This window comes from Fukomys damarensis, unplaced genomic scaffold, assembly GCF_012274545.1.
Source record: "Fukomys damarensis isolate Sample0158 unplaced genomic scaffold, DMR_v1.0_HiC HiC_scaffold_10, whole genome shotgun sequence".
In the NCBI taxonomy this organism is placed as follows: Eukaryota; Metazoa; Chordata; class Mammalia; order Rodentia; family Bathyergidae; genus Fukomys; species Fukomys damarensis.
Window position 1 is genome coordinate 10934185 of NW_022900922.1, and position 26561 is coordinate 10960745.

The following is a 26561-nucleotide window of genomic DNA, read 5'->3' on the forward strand; positions in this document are numbered from 1 at the left end:
GTCTACACAAAATCTCTTAAAACCAGCAGTCCATTTTTTAAGCAAATTTAGGTAGCACTAAAATGTTTAGTAATAATATAATAAAAAGGGTCAGGGATTTAGCTCAGCAGTTCGGTGGCCTGCCTTGCAAGCGCAAGGACCCAAGTTCAATCCCCAGTACCAAAAAATAAAATATAATAATAATAATAATAAAATAATAATAATATAATAAATGATCTGGGCATGTAGTACAGGACTATCAACTGAACACTCTAGGAAACTGATGAAGAAGATTCACATGTTCTAGCCCAGCCTGGGCAAGTGAGCAATTTAGCAAGTCTCTCAAACTGAAAAATCAAAAAAGGGCTTGGGGTGTAGTCAGTGAGAAGGCCCTGGGTTCAATCCCCATGCAAGCATGAATGCATAAATGAGTGAATAAATAGAGCAGATGAATGAATATTTACACTGAATAGTGTTTACTCTGACTGCTACTGTTACAAGACCTTGATATTTATTAGGTCATCTGGAACTTATATAGAACAGGCACATACTAAATATTTCGCCTTAATGTGCTAATATCAAATGCACTTTAATTCTGGAAATCTGGTGCAACATAAATATATTATGTGATATAACTCATAGACAACAGGTGGTGGTGTTAATTAGACCAACCAAGGGAAAGACAGCCAGAGTACAGTAAATATTAACTTACCTAATGTACTAGTAAAATTTTGTTTCTTACCTATTTCGGATAAACACAGAAAAATGCTGTAATATTATCTCCTCACACCTTACTGAAATACCTTGTTCATCCCCCAGAGGCAATCACTTTGGAGATCACAAGTATTAAAGATATCAGGAGCTGCAATCTATCATTCTATAGATTACAATAGAACCATAATATTGGACAGATAATATAGCTAACTAAAAGGTCACATTTAAAAGAATCCTATTTATAGCTCCAACAGAAATTACAGATACACACAATGGTATTATGAGCTAGTTTAATCATAGAAGCAACAGTTCTCAGAGTCCGTATAAATATAATAAAAAAGAGAATAGACTCTAAGAGTTAAACTACTGTGTCTTTCAAGAACCCCAAAGTTTTGACAGAATGCTAACAACCAATGTGAAAAAAAGAATGAAATTCAAATTAGCTTGATTAAAAAAAGATCAATGGCAAAGCTCAAAAGGAAATAAGCCAATAAATACATACAGAAGTTAAAAATCAAACTGAGCATGTCCATGATAGTAACTACAAAAACAATGTAAAATTTCGACTTTTGTTTCATGGTACTCTCTCATCCTTACACTGTACTTTGAAAATCTTTTCAGTTTAAGAACACCTGTAAAGGTACTCCAGAATGAACTGCCTGTCTCATGCATTCACCCTGGGGTAGGTAAAAAGAATGGGGTCAGCATCCCGGGGGCTTGCTCCTCTGTGCATGGTCTGGCATAAATGACCAGAAGTCTCTGAACCTGAATCTGAATCAGATTGTGCCTTCTGGTGTAAAGAACAGATGACAGCTTGCATGTGCAATGCCTAACGGAGCCTCTGATATAATGGGTGCTTGTAAAAAGTGGTAACAGCTTTAGCATTCCACAGCTTTTAAGCTACAAAAGAAAATAACTGGCTGGATTCAAGTACAGAAGACAAAAATGGGATATTAGGATAAGGAACACATAATAGAGAAAATAAGCAGAATATGAGTCATCAAGACACTACAATTTTCTCAGGTACAAGTTACTGAAAGTATTGGGGTATAAATTTGCATCTTATAGGGCTTAAAATCATACTACCATTAATTAAAATGTATATTTATACTATAATGAGTCATCACACTAGGGCAGAATGGGTACAGTACAAATTGTGTGCTGAAATTCAAAAATCCAAATACGCACTTTTTTAACCATTAAAAGGATTCTGTTGTTGAGTTACTTAAACTTCAATGTCCCAGTTTCCTCAAGGGCAAACAAGAAGGGGAAAAGTCATTTCTAAAGTTCTTTCCAGTTCATTTTGCCACATAAATCTTTAACAGACTTGCTTTTGCAGCTTTTAATATTATAAATACAAGTTAAATCATGAAAATTAAAATGCATGCAAACACTCAAAACATTAGAGGAAAAATGTTTATCACAGAAAAGATCAAGTCACAATTTAAAAGTTAACGATACAAAGTGCAACCAAGAGAACAATGTCAAATGATTATTCTCCACTTCCATCACTTAAAAAACAAACTGATTTAAATGAAAATTTTGCATGAATGCACCTAAATGAAACTATTATAAAAAGGTTCGACAATGCAAGAGTTCATAGACTCTTCATGAGTATTTTGAAACAGTGTCATATTACTGTCAGTGACCAACCTGCTTTAAAAAAGAACATACACATATATTTTGATGTTTGACAGGCACAGGGATTATGTATAGTTTAAGCAGAGTAAAATTTAGACTTTATGATTGGATACAAAAATCACTGGCCTGACTTTTTAGTGTAGTGAGCAGATAATCAGAAAATTATCAAAATGACACTTAATTCTGTCAGGTGCTATATGAATTTGGTAGTCCAGTCCCAGTCCCATTTATACCTCCTAGTTTGTGAATGATTCATTATCTTATCTACAGACTTGCTCTTTTGCTTATTAGTGCAGTATTAGTAAAACTACAATGAAGGGGAAATTTTCCATTTTCTGCTGACATTTTTCTCTAGCTTATGGTCCAAGTTCACAGATACCATCCAGAACCTCACTGTTGACTGAAAAGAAGGCAAGTTCCAGTCTGTGATTTCTCGTAGTCTGCCTCCCTCTGCACCTTACTGCCTTCCAAGGTCAGGAAGGAACACAACTAAGGCAAGGGTGGAGATATTTTCTTAAAGTCATACGTGTGGTCAACTTTCACACAACACTAAAAGAGCCACATAACACTCAAGAATCACTCTATTCCAAAGTCAAGTCCGTTATGCGCTAAAATGGAATTATAGTAGGATAGTCTATACTCTTCTATACCATTCTTTGTCTGCTGAGTCAAGATCTTCCCTAAACACACACCTCCTGCTGCTCACAGAAGATTTACACAAAAAGAGTAAACATGGCTATGGTAGGTGGAATTAGCAAATTATCTGTTACCTAGAAATATCTAGTTAGAGAAAGGGTACTTCTTGGATTTGCTCTTCTGAGTCCACATTCTCAAGCACTCTGACAGCCACATAAAGTAATGCTTCCTCCAAATGCACTTGAATCATCACTAAAAAAGATATGAAAAACTGGAGAAAATGTCTATAATCAGCGTGATTGCAAAGATTATCATAAATTACCTAAGTAGCAAGAAAGCAAGAAAAAGTAAGGAATAGATAGACAGATAGATAGATAGATGACATTATGAATTCATAAAATTTTCAGATAACATAAACACAACTTTCTTAAAAAATGAAATTAAAAAGGACAACCTATAGCCATTATATATTAATAAGAGCATTTTAAATTATTAACCTATTTTATCCTTTGGAACTTTAATATAGTGAAATTCACATTACCTAGAGTTGGAAAAGAGACTCTCATTGTAGCTTTTGAATTTTGTATGTGGTAAATATATCATCCATTCAAAAACTCATGTGGCATATCAAAATCAATTCCAAAGAGATAAATAATAAGAAAAGTATGCAACTATTAGAGAAAAATATTTCTACTTTTCTAATTATGTGCTAAGAAACATTTTTCTAAGGGCACACATATAAAACTATCAATAGACCTTATTAAATGCATTTTAAAATTTTCAATACAGAAAAATATTATAACCAAAGCAAATTTTAACAAGAAAACTAGAACTTTAATATACATATGATTGTGCCTGTCTGCATGTGTATGTGAATAAATAACAGTTATATGCAAAAAAGACAAATACTCTAATAAAAAAAATGGGCAAGGGATATGAACAGGGAAATCACACAGACACAGTAAACATGAGAAGTAGTTGGCCTCACCAGTAATCAAAGTTGTACAATTTTTCCAAAACAAAAACTGTTTACCTTCAGATTAGCAGCTTTTTAAAAACTTTATTGCCCAGTACTGATAAAGATACGGGAAAATGAATGTAAAGAAACAGCTCAAAGATTCACCAATTACTCTGGAGGCTAATGAGGCAGCAAAGAGCAAAAGTCTTAAAAGTACATGATTTTAACCTAGAAACTTCATTTTCAGAAATTTAAGGAAATATTCAGCAGTGTCCAAATACACTCACACATGGTTGTTCACTGGTATGTTATTTAATAATAACAAAAAAGTAACACACATACACACACACACACACACCCAGGTTAAAAAAAAAAACATAAAAAACAGACTTTTTAGGATTTTAAGGGAAGGCATTCTGGCTTCAGTGTTTACACCACTGAAAAATCTGGATTACTTCTCCTAACCTGTTCCCTGTTAATGCCCTACAGCTGTAAAAATCAATATAAATTGCACATAAACTTGGTGATGTGTCCAGCTCCTTCAGCGAGATGAACAACCTGCATAAACCAGGGACACTTTTTAACCAACACAACTGGTAGGTATCTCCACAGTAAATACAGCAAGACTTGTAAGCCTCCCTTAAATTCTCTTATTATAATGACTGCATCTTTGATCCAAACTCTTGGGAGTTAAGTTGAAAAATACCTTTTTTGTCTTTTCTACTACGACAATATACTTGTGTGTTTCCTATCATACTAAACAGTCACAATAAGCAATTAAGTTGGTGGTAAAGGGAAGTCAAGTATAAATGTTCCCAATTTTTTTATGAGGAGGGTAATGGTGATCAAACTCGGGACCTTGTGCTTGTGGGGCAGGCAGTAGAACCACTGAGCTAAACCCCTGGCCCTAGATGTTTTCAATTTTGTATGCAATGTTTGTTCATTTGACAAAAGATAAATTTATGAATGAAAATAACACAAAAGCTGTTGAGTGGAATTTATAAGCTCTGTTATCAATTGTCATTACCACTAAATTTCATGAAAATACATTTTGCAATAATACATCATATTAAATTTCAATTAAATTATGCCTTACTTAAATAGTGTGAACCAGAATTTGCTGCTCAAAGAAAACAGATTCAAAGAATTGGTAAAAATGTTAGCAAGTTATAATGCAGCTGAGATTTTTTTTAGATGGATAAGACTTAATAGTTGAGGCTCTTGGTTTTATCATAAGCACTTTGTCTCTCTCAGATTACTATATAAATAACCATTTGATTGCTTTTGTCATCTGCCATCAAGAAGACACAAAAGTCAACAGACTTACCTGTTTATGAAACTTCATTACAAAGAATCTGGTGCTGCATAATTGTACCAGGAGAAAAATCCCCCCCCAAAAGGAAATTTCTTACTGTAACTGAGGTGTTTTTAGAAAAAGGGACTACTTACCAGTATGAATACAAGTCATCTGGGTCACAAAAGGAACTACAAAATACCACCCACTTACGTGTTAATAGAATAAGGGATGAGGAAAGTTAGAAGGCCATGCCATTGTCCAAGGAGAGAAAAAACTAACAAAATGAGCTAGTTTACCAACTACTCAGTGAACATTAACAGGTCTGTCTAGAAATAAGGAGGTGCTCTTTCACATCTGGCTGTTTGTTTTGTCATCTTATCTGAGTCTCTCAGGAACTCCAGGTAGGCCTTCCCAAATTTTAGCTCTCTCTTGCAGCACAGCCAAGGCAGGTGCAACATGCAGTCTCAGGTGCTTCCAAAAAGCCCGAAAGTAAGAGAAAATCTGGCCTCTGATCTGGGTTTCCTAAATTCAAGCCCAGTATTTCATCTCTTCCATGGTGCAGACAGGGATATGCTGTCTGACTCAAGGATGACTCAACCTCATTCTTCATCTTAAGAAATTAAAATGACAGGCGGCAACTCAACAAAGAAAATTTGTTTTCCAAACACTATTCCAGGTTAAACCTTTGATGTGTACTTTCACCCTGGCAATTGAAAGCACGTTATGAATTTGTCAGCATCCCTGGGATCCACAGCCCTTGGCATAATTAAAACCCCTTAGTTTGGTTGAGAAAATAAGGCAGCACATGTGCTATGAAAACATATCCTCCTAAAAGCACCTCAGAGGACATTAAACATTCACATCCCATAATAAAAATGGAGCAGAACATGTCAAAGTATAAAAGTTTTTATTGGCCAGTGGTGTAACTCACCTCCCAAGGATACTATACTTAGACCTAGCTCCTGCAGGTGCAAGAAATATCACAGATGTCTCAAAAAAACCCTGGCCCAGAAGTTCAGCACAGCAAGTGTCAGTCATGATAGTGCTGAGGATTCTCCACAGCAGTTTGAGAACAGTTCCCTATCTAAAGATCCCCATCTAATTAATAATCTTATTTTGTATCACTCTTTCTCTTTATCATTAATTCACTCTTATACTTCTGGTCTATATTTAGAAAAGGTAAACTTCATCTCTAGTTCCTTCCTTTCTCTTCTAGAAAGTCACCAGGGGGAATTATTTGGGGTGAGAACACTCCACTGAATGATATGTTTTTGCAGTGCCAGGATGGTATCCAAGGTCTTGAGCATGCTGGGCAATTGCACTACAAGTCCATCATAACTCTCAATTCCACCAGCAGAACAAAGAGGAAAAAGCAAAGTCCATACTACTTTAAGAATTTCACCTAAGATCAACTCGGACTTAATCATTCAGATATGAACCCACATAGATCTATGTAATGAAGAAAACTCTAATAATCTCACTAAAGTGTTCATAATTTTGACCAAAAGTCCTACTTAGTACATCCACAGAAATCCCAAACAGCTAACATGGTCATGTACATGATACAAAAGCAGGACGAAAATGAGAGGTGGAAGGGAAGGAAAAGGAAGAAGAGGAAGGGGAAGGGGAGGAACAGGCAAAGACAAAACACAGCCTTGGGAAAGGAGTCAATCACTCAATGAGTGTGAATACTCCTGGTGTATGAGGAAGGTGCTATTGCACAGTGAAATCCCCAATATGAGTTCCAGAATTATTTTTTAATGTAGAACTTCAAAGCCTAAGTCACTATTGATATCTAAGGGGAGCTACAGAGCTTCAAACTTACTCGGAATCAAACCATCACATTATACTCCTCATAGATGTGAACTTACTAAAAATGCTTTTAAACTGTTTGAAATAGTTTTTGTTCCTGAGCTTTAGAAGTGCATTGAAGTCAAGTCTAATACCTACCTTTGCCTTACTTTTCTGAAGGTAGGGTATTATGATAAAATGGAAGTTGATGATTTTAACTTTTATAGAAGTCATTATTCTGTATGAAACACAGAGGGCACATAGGCCTTGCCTGTTCCTGCAGTTTGTTGGGAAAGAATATAGAGATTACCTCCTGCCCCCGCCATATATTTTAGATATACAATACGACAACCATCATTGGAAATTTGTACCTTCACAGATCTTGGTTCTTATTTTTTCCCCATTCCCCTGCCCTCCCCTCCCTTCAACACCTCCACCCCTCCCTATTTATTTTTTTCAAATATCTTTTTTTTTTTTTGGTGTCGGGGATCGAAATCAGGACCTTGCTCTTGCGAGGCAGGAGGCAGAACCACTAAGCTAAATCCCCAGCCCCACCCCTCCCTATTTACAAAGACTTTGTTTCCGTTTTTTCATATGGATTCCATTCCCTGCTTTCCTTTCCTCTCTCTCCCCCACTTCCCCTTTGCACCTTTTCTTCCTATTTCAACATATCTATTATACCTTTTGGTCCTTATTTACAGTTTCAGTTTCTCACACTAGAAAAACTAGTCAGTATTTACACACATGTGTGTCCTATTTATTTCACTTAAAGAGTATGGCCTCAATGTGCATCCGTTTAGCTATAAATATCTCTAATTTCTCATTCTTCATGGGTGAGTAGTATACTTTTTAGTAGATACAGCTAATAAAGAGACTACATATAAATGGTACACAGTTCTAAAGCATTATATTCAAGTTAATACATTGTTAAGTGTTTCCCTCTTCAAACTGATGAAACTTTTGGTGAGTTCCTAGATAGCTTCAGGACACCAACTGATTGCCAGAGAAACCAACTGCAGAACTAGAGGGTTGAAACTTTCAGCTTCCTCCTGACCTCTGGGAAGGGAAGAGAGGCAGAAGACGGAGTTCATAACCAATGACCTGTAATATATTCAATCAGGCCTTCATAATGGAGTTTCCATAAAACCTCAAAAGAAAAGGGTTCAGCACTGAAACTAAGTGTCTGGGAGGTGGTACATTCAGCAGGATGATGGAAATTTGGCACCTCTTCTTCCCAGACACCTGGCCACATGCATCTCTTTCATTGGGCTGTTTATCCCCATCCTTTGTAATTTTATTTTATAATAAATGGTTAAATATCAGGGTTTCCTTGATTTCTAAGCGCCAATCTAGCACAAGCAGAGTCATGGGAAGCCTCAATTTATAACCAGTCAGAAATACAGGTGACAACCCAATACTTGTAACAAGCATCCGAAGTCAGGAGCAGTCCTTGGGAGACCGGGCCCACAACCAGTGGGATCTAAGGCTACGTCCAGTTGCACAGGGCAAAAACTGAATTATAGGACATTCAGTGGCTGGGAAGTTGCCACATATGTGGGGGGAAACCTCAACATATCTGACTATATTGTGCTGAATGATGTGCAAAAAAGCTCTGGAACCTCAATTTTGGTCCTACATTTTATACAAATTGATGCCTTTACCAAAAAGACTCACAAAACAGTCTTTAATAACCAGAATAGTAAGTGCACACTGAAGAGTGGTACGGCTTACAGCTGCAGTACCTAGTGCAAATATACTCAGCTCAGCTCTGTTCCTAACTTCCTACTCACCCAGTTCATCATCTTACCTCAATACTGAACCTTAAATCACAATGAAATTCCAGTCAAGCAACTTCTGCTAGAGCCTTTAATCTACATAACCTTGAAAGTGTAAATCTAACAAGACAATAATTATTCATAGCATCAGAACTTCCTAAATACTTGAGTGCTTCCTGCTAATTTAAAAAACATTTTGGCCACAAATCTAGCATCATCTTTCTTAGCTACTTTCTAATGCAGTCTTTCAGAAATACAGTATGTAGAAATTGTGCAACCATGTGCAAGAACAAGCTAAAAACTAAATTAGTATGCATACAGTTGAAGCCAACTAGCTGTCCAGCCCTGATTCTACTCTGGCTGATCTCCTGAAGTAGCAGCAATAACCATTTGCTGAATGTACTATTTATCATTACTTCCACTTATTCAGAATTTTGTTATATATTGTGTAATTTTATTACTATATATCATATACTTGTTATATATATATATATATATATATATAGCTTATATAGAATTGTTTAGTATATTTTATCATGCAATAGGTAGTACCATACTGTGTAAGTTTTTCCACAGCATTACATTACTAAAACTGATTATTGTTAATGTGTGCTAATAGTTTCACTGTATTCAGGATACCACTGCTTGCACACAAAAATTTAATTATCAATTTCATTACTGATGAACATTCAGAGATGCTTTGTTGATTGCTTGGTCTGTGTTTCAAATGTAATTAATTTTTTATGCAAATTCTAGGTTCAGACCAAAATTGAACCAGAGGTACAAGAGTTCCCATAAACTACATGCAGACTCCATATTAACATTCCTCCCCAGTGTGACACATTGGCTACTACTGATGAATCGACCATGAGACATTACTTCTCCAAATTCACAGTCCACATTAGGGTTTACTCTTCATCTTGCATATTCTCTGTCTCTTGACAATTTTATAACACTGTGTATCCACCTTTGCAGGGTCACACAGAACACTTTCACCGCCCTAAAAGCATTCTGTGCTGTATCTACTCACCCTTCCCACTCCACTAGCCCTGGGCAGCCTCTGATCTCTTTGCTGTCCTCACAGTTTTACCTTTTCCAGACTGTCATGAAGTTGGAATCACGTATCGTGGTGGTGAACCTATGGCAGCTTGTTGTGATCACGGAAATCTCTAAAAGGTTCGCCATCACTGATGGAGGATGTAATATTTTGCAGCCTGGCTTCTCGCACTTAATAATATGCATTTAAAGTGCCTCCATGTCTCTTCATGAATTGAGAGTTCAATTGTTTTTAGCAGAATAATACTCTACTGTCTGGATGTACCACTGTTCACCTGTTCACCTGCTGGCAGACACGCTGGTAGCTTCCAGGTTTTTGGAGATCATGAATAAAGCTGCAGTAAACATCCACATGCAGGTTTTTGCAGGGTCCTAAGTTTTCAACTCATGTACCCAAGGGTGTGAGGACAGACGATGTGCTGACAAAAGGCTTAGTGATAAAAGATGCTGCCCTGCTCTCCTCCAAAGCGTCTGATCCATCTGCATGCCCTCAGCAATGAGCAAGAACAGCTGCTGCTCCACAGCCTCGCCAGGATTTGGTGCCTCAGTGTCTCACAGAAGACTTTTCTTTTTTACTAAAAAAAAAATAACACTGACATGAAAATATCTGTGCATGTTTTCACAGGCACATGGTTAAGAGCTAGTCTAGGCCAAAATGTTTCTTAGAATGAATTTGCTGGTCCCAGTTATGGCCATCTTAATCATTATCAAGTATAATCATTTTACTCTCCAAAGAGGGTGTGTCATTTTATACGGCTAACAGAAATACACGAGAATTTCCACTGGTCCTTATCTTTGCCGCCATTTTACATTGTAAAACATATCAACTTTTGCCAATTTCATGGCAAAATGGGCATTTTTAACATAGCTTTAATTTGCAAATCTATTATGTGTGATCTCGAAAATCTTTTAAAAGGATGGAATTCACCTAAGTTTCCATTTCTACAAACTTCTTTAAATATTTTGAATATTTTTCTACCTGGATATTCTTTCTCACTTATGAATTCATAGTGAGATTTTTATACATTCTGAATAACAAAAATATCTCCCAAAGTGAGGCTTTTTTAAAATTTGTTGTTTGTGTGATGGGAGGGCACTGTTTTATTTGTGTTATATGATTTGTTATTATCCATACACATTTCATTTTAATGTAGCAACTACAACTTTATTTTGCTTTGTTGTTTTTGCTTCTTGAACTTAAGATATGCTTTTTTGAGGTACAACTTTTATGCAATAAAACTTACCACTTAAAGTATAAAATTGGATGAGTTTTCTATAACCATCTATTACCTCAATCAGAAAATGGACCGTTTTATCCATTTTTATGGAGTAAAAACGTGTGCAAGTTTCCACAGTAAATTCCTATCTACTTCCCTCAGCAACTCATTTATTTTGTGTCACTGCAGCTTTTCTGTTCCTCAGTTTCATATATGTGGGATCATCCAACATATGTGCTTTATTTAGTGTGGTGCTTCTACCACGCCATGATTTTGAGCCGCACAAATTGATAGCTTATTCTTTTTTAACCACATAGTACACACCTTTAATAGTCGATGACATTTTGGCTGCTTCTGAATCTAGGTTATTATGAGTAAAACTGCTCCGAGTATGTAAGTATAAGATGCCAGATAGAAGAATAAGTAACAACTCCTGGATAAACAATCCAGAGTGGACTGCTATGTTGTATCACAAGTTTAATTTTATAAGAAACTTCCACACTGTTTTCCAAGGTGACCATATCATTTTACATTGAAATACAATTTTAAATTAAGTGATAAACTTATTGTAAAATAATGTATGCAATTAAAATACTTTTTTGCAAATGTGTTAGAAGCTATGGTGGCAAAAAGTCTTAACGTTTTACTCTATGTAAACTTTGTCAAATATTATTTGTATATTTTAAAGATTTTTCTGTAAAGTCTCTAAATATATTGTATATACCATACTGATTACTCTTTATTTGAATTAAATAATATTAAGAATAAATTCTTTATTAAAAATAAATTAGATATTTCTGCAAAAGCACTATATCAAGGCCATTCAAGATCTATATAGGATTCACCGTTATTATACTCACAAATGTGGATATTTACTCTAGCAACATTAAGGATATTAGATTAATTTCTTGAAGCAGGAGACAATGTCTGTGAGCTCTCTGGAGAGGTCAGTACCATATTTAAAAATCCAAGTAAGGTGGTAACCTGTCAAAATAGATACATCAAGGCTAAGTTGTCAGTCTAAAGAAGGAATCAGTTAAACCAGATCTACGTCCTTCAAGAAAGTGTTAATACCTGAGATGCAAGACAGATGAGGGACTGTCTCTGACTGCAGATGCTTTCCTAACTGGAGCAAGGCAAAAGAAAAGGAAAAGGATGGACGACATGGCAGCAAGTGGCACTGTAGAAGGAATTCATTTGGCTTGACAGACACAGAAGAAAGAAAGAGACAAAGAAACAGCAAACAAACAAAGCCAGTGAGGGAGTAAACAGAAGGGCAGGGAGGAGGAAGACAGGGAAAGAAGAGAGTCACCTTCTTAGAAAGAAAGGACAAAATGCAGGAAGGCTTTGGCATATTTGGAAGCTTTCAAAGAAACGAGCAGGCTTTTTTCAGGTAAAGAATGCACAAGGGTTTTCCAGCAAGAGACGGAACAGAGCATATTCAAAAGCTATCAGCAGTTCCCCCTAACCTTTCAAGTTGTGATGTGCTGGTTACGTGGCACTGAGGCACCACCTCACTTCGCAACACAATATTCTGGAGTTTCCAGTCAGTTAAATGCTTCTACTCTGTGCTTTTGTTCTCATCTGCTTATGAAATGCTTCCTTCTTTCTGCCCCACACTCTATTCATCTGCTTTCATATTTTACCCATTGATTCAGTCTTTCAAATTTCAAAAACACTTATTAACTTTTAATTATCATCTGTCAGGGACACCCACACAAAAATCATGTCTCCATCCTCATAAAACTCCACTAATCTCTCCAGTCAGATGTGTTCTCCTTCCAAGCTTTATGACAAGGGAAGAGCACTGAATTTTTCTTCTATCATATCGGTGACTACTGCTCCTATTACATCTGTTCTATGGTCGCTTTCAGAATATTTATATATGTCAGGTCAGGGATTAACACACTAAAGCCATAGGCCCACTCTGTCCCCCTGCCTTTGTTTATACAGCCCAAGAGCTAAGAAAGGATTCTACTTTTTTAGCTGGTGGAAAAAAAATTGTCAAAACAAGAGTAATTTAGGACACATCAAAAATTATTTGAAATTCACATTTCAGAGGCAAACAACAACATTTTGGGGGAATACAGCCATGCTCATCTATTTACATATTTTCTGTGGGTACTTTCATGCTGAAGGGTCAGAGGTGAGAAAAAAGAAAAAACTCAACAAAACCTAAAGTACTTGCTATCCAGTTCTTCACAGAAAATGTAAGCCAAACCTGTGCTAGAGCTTCATTTGCAGCAATGTTTCACTTTGGTGATGGGTAAATCCTACTCCCAGATCTAGAAAGAAAGATGGTATCCCAGACCCAGGAGCAGTCTGAAGTTGTTCACAGGTATTATCCTAATTCACTCTGATCCACAGAGCTGGACAGCTTCTCCTTCCCTCCAATATTTTTAGCCCAATTCCCTATCTCTACCATTGATCATATATATACACATATACACACACACACACTCACACACGCACACACACACCCCATAATCAACATCATAAACCCCAGCCTGAGCTTGTTTTAGGACTATTCCTGTCAGCGTAGGCCCTCAGCACATTTCATGTGAGGACTAAAGCTTCCAGGCCATACCAGACCATCCTCAGATTCCTGCCTACCAATGTGCTCACCATAGGGAAAATTCTCAACTGATTAGATTGGGGAGAAAAGAGACTACGAGATTGTTGTTCACTGTGTTTGCTGGCACTGCCCCTGTGTCTGAACAGACAGGTTGAGGGGTTAAAGGGTCCGACAACATCTTCTCAGTGCTTGATCTGACTTCAAATGTGCAAGAGATAAGATTAAGGTAGGTTTTTTCCCCCTCTACCTTATGCTTAGTAAAGATTATTACCAGATTATAGGTTAGATTGTTTTTCAGTCTTAGCTACTTGGTTTAATTTTTATTTCATTTCATTTTCCATATCTTACAAGAAACATAAAAGGAAATCAGAAGCTTTTTAATTTTTTTTTTTTTTACCACAAGGAGGATTCTTTCAAATCTTTAAAAGATCCTCAGGACAGATCTATAGCCGCAAATGCAATATTCTGATGTTATATTATTCAAATACCCCATAAAATGCTTCCTAATTTGGGAATTTCAGTGACTTTACCTTTACTGGTTAGCAGTATCAGTGCATACTTAAAACACTAGCAAGAATTATTTCCATAAAAAATTAATTTATAATTATAATTTAACAAGTAGTTCCATCTTGACTCAATAATGTAATACTGTCAAAAAACAGTTAGATGTTGTGTTGTAATTTTTTTTTGCTGTACCAGAACAGTCCATGTGTTTGCTTGTTCCTTAGAGACCTGATATTCATACATCACTAAGGAATTTTCTTTCTGTCACACGCACTACCTACTTTCTTTTCAACTTAAATACTGGGAAATAAACAATAAATTACACGACCAAAACACAAAGATATTAAAAAACAAATATGGTTTGGATCATTTATCATCACTCCCAAACTAACTTTTCTTTTACTTTCCTTCTATGCAAAAAAAAAATCTGTGAAGGCCAAAATGAATAAAGAAACAATATTAAAATTTATTTCCCCATAACTTCCCCAATTGAATTTTAGGAAAAACATTAAAAAATAAGTATCTGATATTTGAGAAACTTCATAAACCTTAATTTTAAAGTGAATTTTTCTTATATCATCTAGCATTTATCTTATACTGACATTTTTATTATTCAAAAATTTTCACTTGAATAAGAAGGGCTATTCATCTGGAATAGCACAACTATTATGCATTATTAACATCCTAATACATTATTTATGATGGTGAATAATATCCTGAAATGAAGTCATTGAAGATAAAATATTACTCTGTCATGTCCTAGTATGGGAAGAAATACTTTTAATTAAAGTGGCCATAGAAATTGGAAGAAATGAGGAGATTTTTATATTTTTGTGTCTACAGGGCCAACATGCTTTTTGGAAGTCTGATAAAAATCAAGTGTTTTTTATACATACAGTGGGTATAGACCAGTCCTAGAAATACAGAATCACTGATGTTTTGAGCTGAAACCAGTCTCTAAAGACAGCTAACACTGGTTCCACTCTGAGTCAACAATGATAAATATAAAAAAACTGTATCTGTTACCATAAGATCATTATGTAAGAATTTTTAAATATCTTTGTTTGAGAAAATACTGCATGACTACTGATCCAACTGTCACATATGTATAAAACAATGTTTCCCCAGCAGTGCTCCTACAGAATACAGTGTTTCATGAAATTTGTTGTCATGGCCTGAAGTTAAAATATTTTTCAAGCTTGCAATCTTTCACTCAATTTTAAACATATAATAATTGTTCATAAGGTACTTCAATGATCACAGTTATATGCATTAAGCTACTAGCATTTGATTTAACTTAGTATAAAATGAGGTATTTCATTATTTTAAAGTGTTTATTGTCATGAGTTTTAGATCCTCTGAACAAGGTGAGGCTCAACAGCACAGTGCATTTTATGAAATAATTGGTACAAACCACTGCTTATCATTATGAAGGGCACTTTGTCATGAACTTTAAAACCAAATAAATGAGGCCTCCATGAAACCATCAAACCAAATACTGCAGAAATCCTTCACAGAACTGCACAAGCAGTTCTATTTCACACATGCTTCCTTTGATCACCATTTGAACGAACATCCTTATTCTTTAAAGAAGCTCAAAGTAGACTGGTCTATTTGAGCTGATTAAAATTACTCAGGCCTACCTATGAAAAAACACAGTACATTTATTTTAAATTTGCTCCTATGTTAAATGTTCCTGATTATAACTTCTATATATCAATAATGAGATGTTTCTTGATGTAACTCAAGTTAAACTCTATAATAATCCAAATATTATCAAAGGAACATTAGGTTGACTGGCCATTATTCTACTTACTCAAGTAGTTTACACATCTTGAACTGATTCTAAGTGAAAAGGAGAGAGGAAGAGCAAAGTTGTAATATGTCCAGACAGAGGCCACCATTATAAGCTACTGTTGCTAGTTGGCTACCAGACAAGCAAGCCAGCCTGGGCCATGTTGAGTGTTTTAACTTTTATTTTCCACATGAAAAATCAATTAGTTCAGAATGTGAGTGTTTCTTTTAGAAAAGTGGGCCAAGGGGCTGGAGATTTGGCTTAGTGGTTCCACCACCTGCCTTGCAAGCACAAGGACCAAAGTTCGATTTCCAGTACCAAAAAAAAAAAAAAAAAATGTTGGTAGAAAAGTGGGCCCAACAGCAAAATTGGGTTGTAAAATTTAACATCGGCTCTTGGAGATACAAATCATATTCCAGTATTTACAATTCCAAGTGAAATAAGTCATGGTTGTATCGTGTACTTTCTCAGAATAAATACAATTTTAAACAGCATTAATTACAACAGTATATATAAGGTAAGATTATATTTTCTATTTCAAGAGCAAAGACTCCTGGGACTCAGAGTATATTCTTTTCCTTATAACTGACAAATATTTTCACATAATGTTCAGAACAAATTTGACTTTAAAGACATCCCACAAAGAAAAACAAAACTAGCACTTCAAATGTGCAATTCCATAAACCTATTCACACATTAGAAACGGGAAGTTAACTGATTAGTGCAGGTACACATAATTTAGACATAATCTGGATAGTATTAAAATTTAATGATTATTAGCAAGTGATTGGCCTAATACAATTATTGGTCCCCTTTCTAACCCAATAAAAATGACTGTGTGTACCACATATCATTCCATGTAGGTCTATGATCCAAAATACCTGGGTTTTATCAATACATATAAAAACTTCTTGATACACTGGTTTGTAACCTGCCAATTTGTAAATTTCTCTCATAAATTCTTTTCATATATGTTGCGTGTTTTTTGATATTGTAATCAAATCTTCTCCAACCTCTTCCTATCTGTTCTTTAGTCTTTATTGCCCTGGTTCACATATCCAAGAAAACTGCCATAGGACACAGTGGACGTCTTTCTTGAACTGAGACCTGACCTTACCACTATTGCTTTTCTTTAAGGTGTGGACCTTTAAATCAAATGTTTCCCTGTACTACATCTGCCCTTGTACAGCACTGCAAAGATATTATCAATCCCCAATCTTTTAAAATTATAAACAATTTACATTTTTGTCCAACGCTTTTTTACTAAGGAAAAGTTCAAAAAAATGTTCTCATTAGCACGGTTAATATCAAGAATAATATTAAAAGATTCACAGTATTGAGCCATTCTTGAAGCCCCAGAAGAAACTTTATTATGTGATGGGTTTTAATAAAACATTAGTTTATTTTTTAATATTTACCTCAGATTTCTGTATCAGCCAAAGTGAAACTACTCCACAGATTCCCTTTGCAAAATATACTTTTAAGATTTTGAAATCCATGCTATGCTCAATGGATAAAAGAAATCTGCAATATTTTCTTCCTCTGCTGTGCTTTGGAATAATTTATAAAGCACAGGTAAATAGGCCTGTATAACCTTGATGCACATCTTGTCAGGAAACACTTTCACTAATTTTTTTTACATGGGTCTGTTCATATTTTCTGTAGAAAATGTGATTCTTCTAGAAAATGATTCATTTCATGAAGGTTCTAAAACTTATTTGCATATAATTAGGCAAATGGTCTCTTATGATTTCATTTCCTCTAATTTTAATATTATCCCCTTTTAGCCCACATGTAATTTCTTGTTTTGTTTTGTTTTTTGGTACCAGGGATTGAACTTGGGACCTTGTGCTTGCAAGGCAGGCAGTGGAACCACTGAGCTAAATCCCTGGCTCTGTAACTTCCTAATATTGGAATATTTGTGTTTTCTTCCTTTTTCATTAATTAGTGGTTTGTCTGCTGAGTTTTTCAAAGAACCAATTTTTAAAATCAACTCAATAATATCATTATTAATTATATACTGTTGCTTTCTTTTTGCTTTTTTATTTAAAAGACTAAGTATATTATTTAATATATTTAAAATGTGATTATTCATTTTATTTAAAATATTTTACATGTATGTTGTATGTATGCGCCTCACACATGAAGGCATGCGCATATATGTATATTTGCAGGTGTCAAAACAAAGTAGACAATATATATTGGTGTGGGTGCACAAATATGTACATACTTAGATAAAACATTTTTTAGGAAATTTTGACTGTTTTAATATTAATACTAGTATACTAATATCTTTAAATAACTGCTTTAAGTCCCTTTTTTTAATGATTATTACATATTAGTTCTCTCGAGCAATAATGAAGACAGATAATAATATCTTGCTTTACCCTTCCTCTCCTAAAGTGACATTGTTGACTTTAGACAACACTTCTAAGGCAATCAGAAAATTGAATATGATTGTATAAACTCTCCCAGCCCGCTGTCCTTTCCGGTAGCTGCACTGACCGCATGTTGCCCTAGCACAGAGCCACTCCACATGACATCCTTTCCCCTAAACCATGGCTGCGATGCAGGTCCTCAGGTAAACCCATGCAGGATGCCCCAAAGCTCCTCACACCCATCTCCCTCTGAGTGTGACTGTCAGAAGCTCATTCTTCAATAAATCCCTACGGACAGGGTCATGGAACTATCCCAGCATTATCCATGTTCATAACAGTCTATGGTCTTCGTAGTGAAAGAGTCATTTTGGATAGGATCCTTGACTCATGTTTTAGAAACTTGAAGACGGAAAGCCATTACTCCATTCTTTTGGCAGAAAGCAATTGTTGCTAAAATCTCTGACAACAATTGGACTTTCTTTCTCTTAAAAGTGACTGTTTTTCCTTTAATTCAAAGAGCTCTTTTTTTTCTTTTAAGTTCCTAGGACTTTTTCTAGAATAACCATTTTGGCTAAGAGATTCATTTTCCAAGGTGCACTATGCCCTCTCAGATGTGAACTTTCAGGCAAATGTTCTTCAGCTAAAAATGTGTCTTCCTCTGCTTTGGCTTTCTACCTAGAACTTTGCAATAAATGCATTACATTCTCTTCTCACTGCCTAACATTTGCTCTCATTTTTTTATTTCTTTTTTACAGCTTTTGGATCTGAAAGCTTTCCCTCTCCAATCTTCTCTCTCTTTCTCTCTGAAGACATTACCTGTGGGTGTATGTCCCCTGGCATTCCTTTTACTTCTGGCTCTAATTCTAAAATTGGCTTTCTTTCTTTTACAATCTGTTCTCATTATCCTTTAGTTCTATTTTCAAATCTCTTTTCTCTCCTTATCTTACTTTTAATTTTATAATTTACTGTCACTATTTGCTGATGATATGACACTCTGCATAGAAGATCCAAAAACTCTGCCAAAAGACTGGTACACTTAATTGACAGAGTCAGTAGAATAGCTGGATACAAGGTCAAAACTTAAAACTCGGCAGCCTTCTTGTACACAAATAACAGGCTCACTGAGACAAAAATTAAGGAAACAATTCCTTTCACAGTAACATCCAAAAATATGAAATATCTAGGAATCAATCTAATGAAGGAGACAAAAGACTTCTACACTGAAAATTACAGCACTCTGAAAAATGAGATAGGGCTGGGGATTTAGCTCAGTGGTTCTGTCGCCTGCCTTACAAGTGCAAGGACCCGAGTTCGATCCCCAGTACCAAAAAAAAAAAAATTGATAAAAAAGGGTATAAGAAGATGGAAAGACATCCCTTGCTCCTGGGGAGGAAGAATCAACATGGTGAGAATGGACATACTTCCCAAACTACTATACAGATTCAGTGCAATCCCTATTGAAATCCTAACAGTTTATTTCACAGAACTTGAGAAAATAATCCAAAAAATCATTTGGAACTAGAAGATACCTACAATAGCAAAAGCCATACTACGAAACAAAGACATGGCAGGGGGTATCACATTCCCAAATTGAAACTATACTGCAAAGCCACTGTGATAAAAACAGCATGGTACTGGAAAAGAAACAGACTGGAAGATCAATGGAATAGATTAGAAGATGCAGAAACAACCCCAGACATACTCAACCACCTCATCTTTGACAAAGGAACCAACCACCCTCAGTGGAGGAAAGATAGCCTACTTAATAAATGGTGTGGGAGAAACTGGATTTCAACCTGCCAAACATTAAAACTAGAACCTTATCTTTCATTGTGCACTAAACTAAAACCCAAGTGGATTAAAGATCTAAATATCAAAACAGAAGCAATAAATTTACTGGAAAGTAAATTAGGTAGAACTCTTGAAGACACTGGTATATGAGAAGACTTTATGAACAAATCCTCAGCAGTACAAGAACTTGCGCAAAGAATCAACAACTGGGATCTCATTGTATTAAAAAGTTTTTGCAGTGCAAGAAAAATCACCAATAGAGCTAAGAGACAACCTGCAATGTTGGAAAAAAATTTTGCCAGCTACTCCTCAGACAAAGGACTACTATCTAAAACATATAAAGAACTCAAAAAATCAGATCCCCCAAATACAAAGACCTGATTCAAAAAAAGGCATCTGAAATGAACAGACATTTCTCAAAGAAAGAAGAAGCAAAAAAAAACATTAAAAAAATGTTCAACATTACTGGTCATTCAAGAGACACAGATAAAAACAACACTGAGATTCCACCTCACCCCACAAAGAATGGCTGCTATTAAGAAATCAACCAGTAACAGGGTTGGGGCAGGGTTATGGGGAGAAAGGAACCCTTCTCCATTGTTGGTGGAAGTGCAGACTGCTGCAACCTGTGGAAATCAATATGGAGATGCCTCAAAGAACTAGGACTAGAGGTTCCATTTGACCCAGCTATCCCTCCACTGGGTATCTTTCCAAAAGAATTTTTAAAATCTTACTACAGCAATATATGTGCACCCATATTTATAGCAGCACAGTCTGTAATAGCTAAAACTTGAAAACAGCCCAATTGCCTATCAACTGGAGACTGGTTAATATGATGCGGTTTTTCTTTAAAATGGAGTACTACTCAGCCATAAAGAATGAGAAACTAGAAACATTTATAGCTAAATGGATGCACATTGAGGCTATACTCAAATGAAAAAAATGGACACATTTGAGTAAATACCAAGTAGTTTCTCTGGTGTGAAAACTGAAAGTGTAAATAGGGTTCAAATGGTATAATCGGAAGTGTGAAATAGGAAGAAAAGGGCTAAAGGGAAAGTGGGAAGGGGAGGGGAAAGGAAAAAAGGGAAAAGAAAAAATGTGAAAAAAGGAAAAAATGGAAACAAAGTATTTGCAAATAGGGAAGGTTGAAGAGGGTGAAGGGAGGGCAGGGGTATGGGGAAGAAACAAGAACTAAGATATATCATGTGATAAATGTAACTATATTGTTTGCTTTAAATGCACCAATAAACTTAATGGGAAAAACTTTATAATTTACTTTCCTTCACAGTGTCACTGATTTTCTAAATGCCTTCTAGCTCACTTTAAATAGTAACAGCTCTAAATTTGTTTATCCAGTAAACTTTATTTCCCATAGACATTATTCTATTATGTTTTATATCTAAAATTATATACATATGTATATATAAAAGACAACTGTAAATTCTATAAATACATATACATCAGACTACTTATACATAAATATTACAGGATTATATGCATATTACCAAACTATAATAGCTACAAGCAATAAAGGCATGCCACATGAATAAGCAGAAATGGAGTTGGTTTCATGAACCTGTGTGAGTACTGATAGTTTTATCTACTCCATGTCTCCGGAACACCCGACTCCGTGATTCTCCCACTGGGTTTGAAACATGGCCTCTTATTTCAAGAGCTGTATTCGTTCTACTTTCCTCCCCCTTGTGCCTGGTCCTTCTCTATCCTTGACCCTCATACTCCTACTCAATCTAGACTTCATTCCTAATAGTTTCTGCTCAAAGAAGGGATTTGTCCTGAAGAGAGTTTTACTTGGTTCCTTTTGAAAGTCTCCAGGTCCAAATTTTCTCAAGAAATATCCTAAGTCCATCATTTACTGTTCAATTTTGTTTTGTTTTGTTTTCGCCCCTCTCAGGCATGACTGCCGCTTTCCTGTTCACCACACACACACACCATATACCAGATTTTGCAGATGACAGAAATTACATTGCCTTCCCTGCTCTTCCTCCTCTTTGCTTACTGACACTATTTGTGAGGACACACCGTCATCTTTGCTTTACATAACTATATATGGGTTGTACGTTTGGGGCTGTGCCATCTACATAGCTCTGGTGTGCTTTTATGTGGAAATTCTAAAAGGTGAAAAACTATACCTCCATGATTACTTTTTATTTCTCCCTTAATTTTTAACAATAACAAAGTAAGGCTGCCTCAAATCACTAGCTCTTAAAAACAAAAGCCCAACTCCCCAATTCTAAAATAGAGTCAAAAATGAAAAGTCCTTCACAGGAGGAGCACACAGAAAATATCCACAATTATGAATTAGGAACGATCTAAACATGTCATCAGATTTAAATATTTATATTATCTGCAAGAAAATCTCTACTGACATCGTGCACCATTCTCTTGCAGGCAAAAATCAGCCTGAATAAACATCCTAAGGGCATGAAACACATTCTTCTCAAAAAGTAAATCCTGCCTGTGATTAAAAGATTCTGTAGTTAAGACATTTCTGGGACTGATTCCAGAAGCACATATATAATTTACAGTGTTCAACTACTTATTGTCAACAATCCTTCTATTCTCCCTACTTTTATCATAAATAGAAGAGAAACCAATTTGGGGAGTGGAGGACACATCCTATTTTTTACCAGTGAAAGTAAAATCCACTTACACCTGTGTAAGGTAACATTCGTCCTCAGGTTTACATACTGCAAACATGAACTAAGATCTAGTTTCAACTCTGTTATGTATAGAAAATTGAAAGTCTATCTTAGAAAAATGTGACTAGCTCAAGACTATTAGTTCTCTTTCCAATTTAATAATTCACTAAATTTTATAGGTTAAGATAAGAAAACAAGTGGGATGTATTCAGTCTTTCGGGGTTCAGGTGCTACAGTATGGATCTTAGAGGGATATCTGCATCTATTCAGCAAGACAAGCTAGTGCAGATGTCACCCAGAATTAGGCCCAAAAGTTTTCACCATAAGCAAAGTACTTAAGGACAGAGAGAATCACGGTAGTAGGAAAAAAGTAACCCATAAGGCAGATAGTTTGAGACAAATTTTTAAGGATAAGCAGGATTTTAGCAAGCAGAAAAACCACAGGAAGGACACACCAGTCAGTGCCAACAAAGGCACAAGGAGACGCAAGACAACATGGCTTGGTGGGAATCATCTATAAACGGGGAAGGAAATGAAAAATAGTGTACTTAAGCGGTAAGATCTTAAAAAGCAGCTCAGATTGGCTTAACAGACTTTAATTTTCTTCTTGATTCTACAATTTATCTCATTCCAAATGGAGATTTTCAGATAAATCAGAAAACTCTGCAAGCATGAAAATAAAAAGGGTTCAAATGCCTAGTTTACAACACAATCAGTTGCAAATAGATAGTCAAGCATCCCTGCTAGGAACTAAACAATTTAAATGGATGCCTAGTCATATTTCAGTGCTTAATGTAATTTACCTACCAAAGAATCAGGAACTCTAACTTTAGTACAGGAAATCTGTCTTTTTATCAAAGTCTGATAAAAGCGAACAACAGCTAGTACAGTGTTCAATATACTATGGAAAGTCAAAAACTACTTTAACTAAAAAATGCTCTCCTGGTTCTAGCCACCATAAAAATATTAGAAACCACAGAGAAAATACTAAATATTAAATTGATTAATATTTTTAAAATTACTTTTCACTAGAGGAAGTGGGAAGGGTAGGGGAAAGGAAATAAGTAAAAAAAATATAAGAAAATGGAAAAAAGGTTTTTGTAAATAGGGAAGGGAGGAGGGGGTGAAGGGAGGGCAGGGGTATGGGGAAAAAATGAGAACCAAGACCTGTCATGTAAAGGTACAGGATCCCAATGATGAATGTAACTGTCCTGTATACCTAAAATGTACCAATAGACTCAGTGAGAACCAAAAAATTACTTTTCACATCCAAACTTGTTGCAGTGAGTTGTACAAGGAGAATATTCTATAGAAATTATCAAATAAAATAAATCTAAGTAGGGCTGTAAAATGCACGTTTTTCTACAAGCTATTATACTATTAATGTTGTTTTGCATAAAGTACTAAAATATACACAGACGCACAACTGATTTCACAGAATAACCAAAGAGGTTCTGCAGGATAAAGAATAAAATCCAGGATGTTAAATGCCTAGGTCTCCACGGGAAAAGTCACGGCTAGTGGCGTCTGCCAGTCACGTTGTGCATTACTAGTACTTCCGCTCTGGTCGTTTCCCATTTCCTCCTGTGTACAATGAACATGACGACAATAACTGCTTGTTCTTTCATTGTGAAAATGAGATTACGAACTTCAAAAGGGTGCCATCCGGGAGACTATGACACTGAATGTTTTCCTCACTGACTCCTTACCCCCCGGGAACACTCCCATGTCTTCTCTTTCCTTTACTCTTGCACATTCTGACTGACCAGCAGGTCCAGCGTGTCCGCACCGTACATTCCAAAGACGGCCACATCTCATCGAGCCATTTCTTGCAGGTGGAGACAGAGACAGCTCCCACCCAGGCTTCAGCAAGCACCTGCCATCTCCTTCTGCTGCCACGTTTCCTAAGTCCCCGATTCACCAAAGAATAAAACAGATCTTTAACGTACCTACACCAAATGGTGCCGCACACCTGTTCCCTTCACACCAGGAAAAAACCTCCCCTCCTAACCACAGCCGGGAAGGCTATGTGAGGCGTGATCCAAGGAGACTGCATCTCTCGGCACTGGCCGCTTCCCTCCTGGGGTTACTGAGGCCCTCCGCGTGTGCACTCCTACTTTGGAACCTTGCATTTCCCAGCTCCTCTTTGTGGAAAGTTCAAGACCACACAGCACTGCATATTTTCCCACTTGGTCCCGAGCTGCTCAAATCTTACCACCTCAGAAAAGCCTTCCCAAAATACTCTGTAAAAGGGTAAGTCCTGGGCTCATCACTGTCTACCCTGACTCTGCTCTGCTCCTTAGCCCCTTTCTAGTCTCAAATTACGTCACTATTACTTGAGTGTTTTTCCACTACAATAAAAGAGGGGCAAGGACTTTGCCTCCTCTTGTTAAATGCGTCCCAGTTCTGGGCTCCAAGTAGAAGCTGAATTAAAATTTGCCATACTGACGAGTAAAACCATTTTTCATAGCCCTTTCCATTCAATAGTATGCTTTCCACAGAAAATAACAGAGTGCTCATGCACAAATCAATGCCACAAGTAGAACTTGACATGTGAGTGACCTCGAGAGACTTCATCCCACCTTGGAATTGGAAGTAGATTCCAAGAAACAAAGTCTGTTGCCAAATCCTTCTGCTGCCAGGCACAGTTTCTGTTGTTCTTTGTGGACAGTTGCAGTACACTGCAGGACCACCTCATCATCCTGCAGAGGGGAAGAAACAGAGAAGAAAAGGTGAGATTTAACAAAACTAGTCTAAAGCAAATCTAGAAGAACGTGATTTTAGTGCATTTAAAAAAGATCTGAACCAAATATAAGAACAACTGTCCAAAGGTGGGGGAGGGTGGTTTTTAAAGGTGGGAGCAGGACTGCAAAATCAATTCCTAAAGTACCTTTTATTGCAAAAAAAAAAAGTAACAACTCATTGAGGGAAAAGAGGGAAGCCATTCAAAAAAAAAAAAAAATCAATGGGTTTCTCATTGTTATTACTGATCCCCAGACAACCTGCGTGGACAACAAAAATACAGAATTTTCATATTTGCACTTTTACACATTGTTTGAATCATAAAAATTATCAAGAAATGTTCTGCTGTATTCCAAAGACATAAAGGACCATCAAGAAGGGAGCAGAAGCCGGGTGTGATGGAACACACCTGTAATCCCAGCACTCAGGAGGCTGAGGCAGGAGGATCGCGGTGAGCTTGAGATCAGCCTGGGCTACATAGTGAGTTCCAGGTCAGTCTCAACTACATAGTGAGACTCTGACTCAAAAAGGGGCGGGGGCAGAATCTAATAGCAGGCACATATGCTATTCCAAAACCAACACAGTATAGCAGGTCAGTAAATGAACTTCTCAGTTCAAACTGACTATAAAGTCAACTTAGTGCAACCACACACTGGTTATCTGATTGTATTGGAGACGACCTTGAACTGGTTAAAAAGAGAGACCATTTGTTAGTCTGATCCTCTAAAGTACAACAGTGGTTTTCATTTAATGAAGCAGGATTACAGGAAAAAACTGCACGTGGGAAAAGACAACAAACAGAACCTTAGTACAGGAAGAAAGACCAAAACCTGGATTCCCATCTGAGCTCTGCCATGATTACAGAATATGATCTTAGGCAAGATACTAAATCTCTAAAACGATGCAGAGAGATAAAGTAGCTACAGAATGACTGACACCCAAAGAACACTAAATATGCACTAAATAAAGGGTAGCAAAATATCCCACGTCGATAGGATCTAAGTGGGAAATTTCTAAAAAGTCTAACTATGTATATTTTTACATTTCAA

The 26561-nt window shown here is 36.3% G+C and overlaps 1 protein-coding gene across 1 annotated transcript in view; it reads right to left on the reverse strand.

Moving 5' to 3' along the window:
• Positions 1 to 26219, reverse strand: part of Ryr2 (ryanodine receptor 2) — a 409294-nt gene extending 383075 nt beyond the window's left edge. Inside the window, exons 1-2 of the mRNA XM_033761774.1 lie at positions 26193 to 26219; positions 25353 to 25472 (exon numbers count right to left, since the gene is read on the reverse strand). Coding sequence (XP_033617665.1) covers positions 25353 to 25472; positions 26193 to 26219 — 147 coding nt within the window. The remainder of the gene's footprint in view (positions 1 to 25352; positions 25473 to 26192) is intronic.
• Positions 26220 to 26561: the final 342 nt, after the last annotated feature.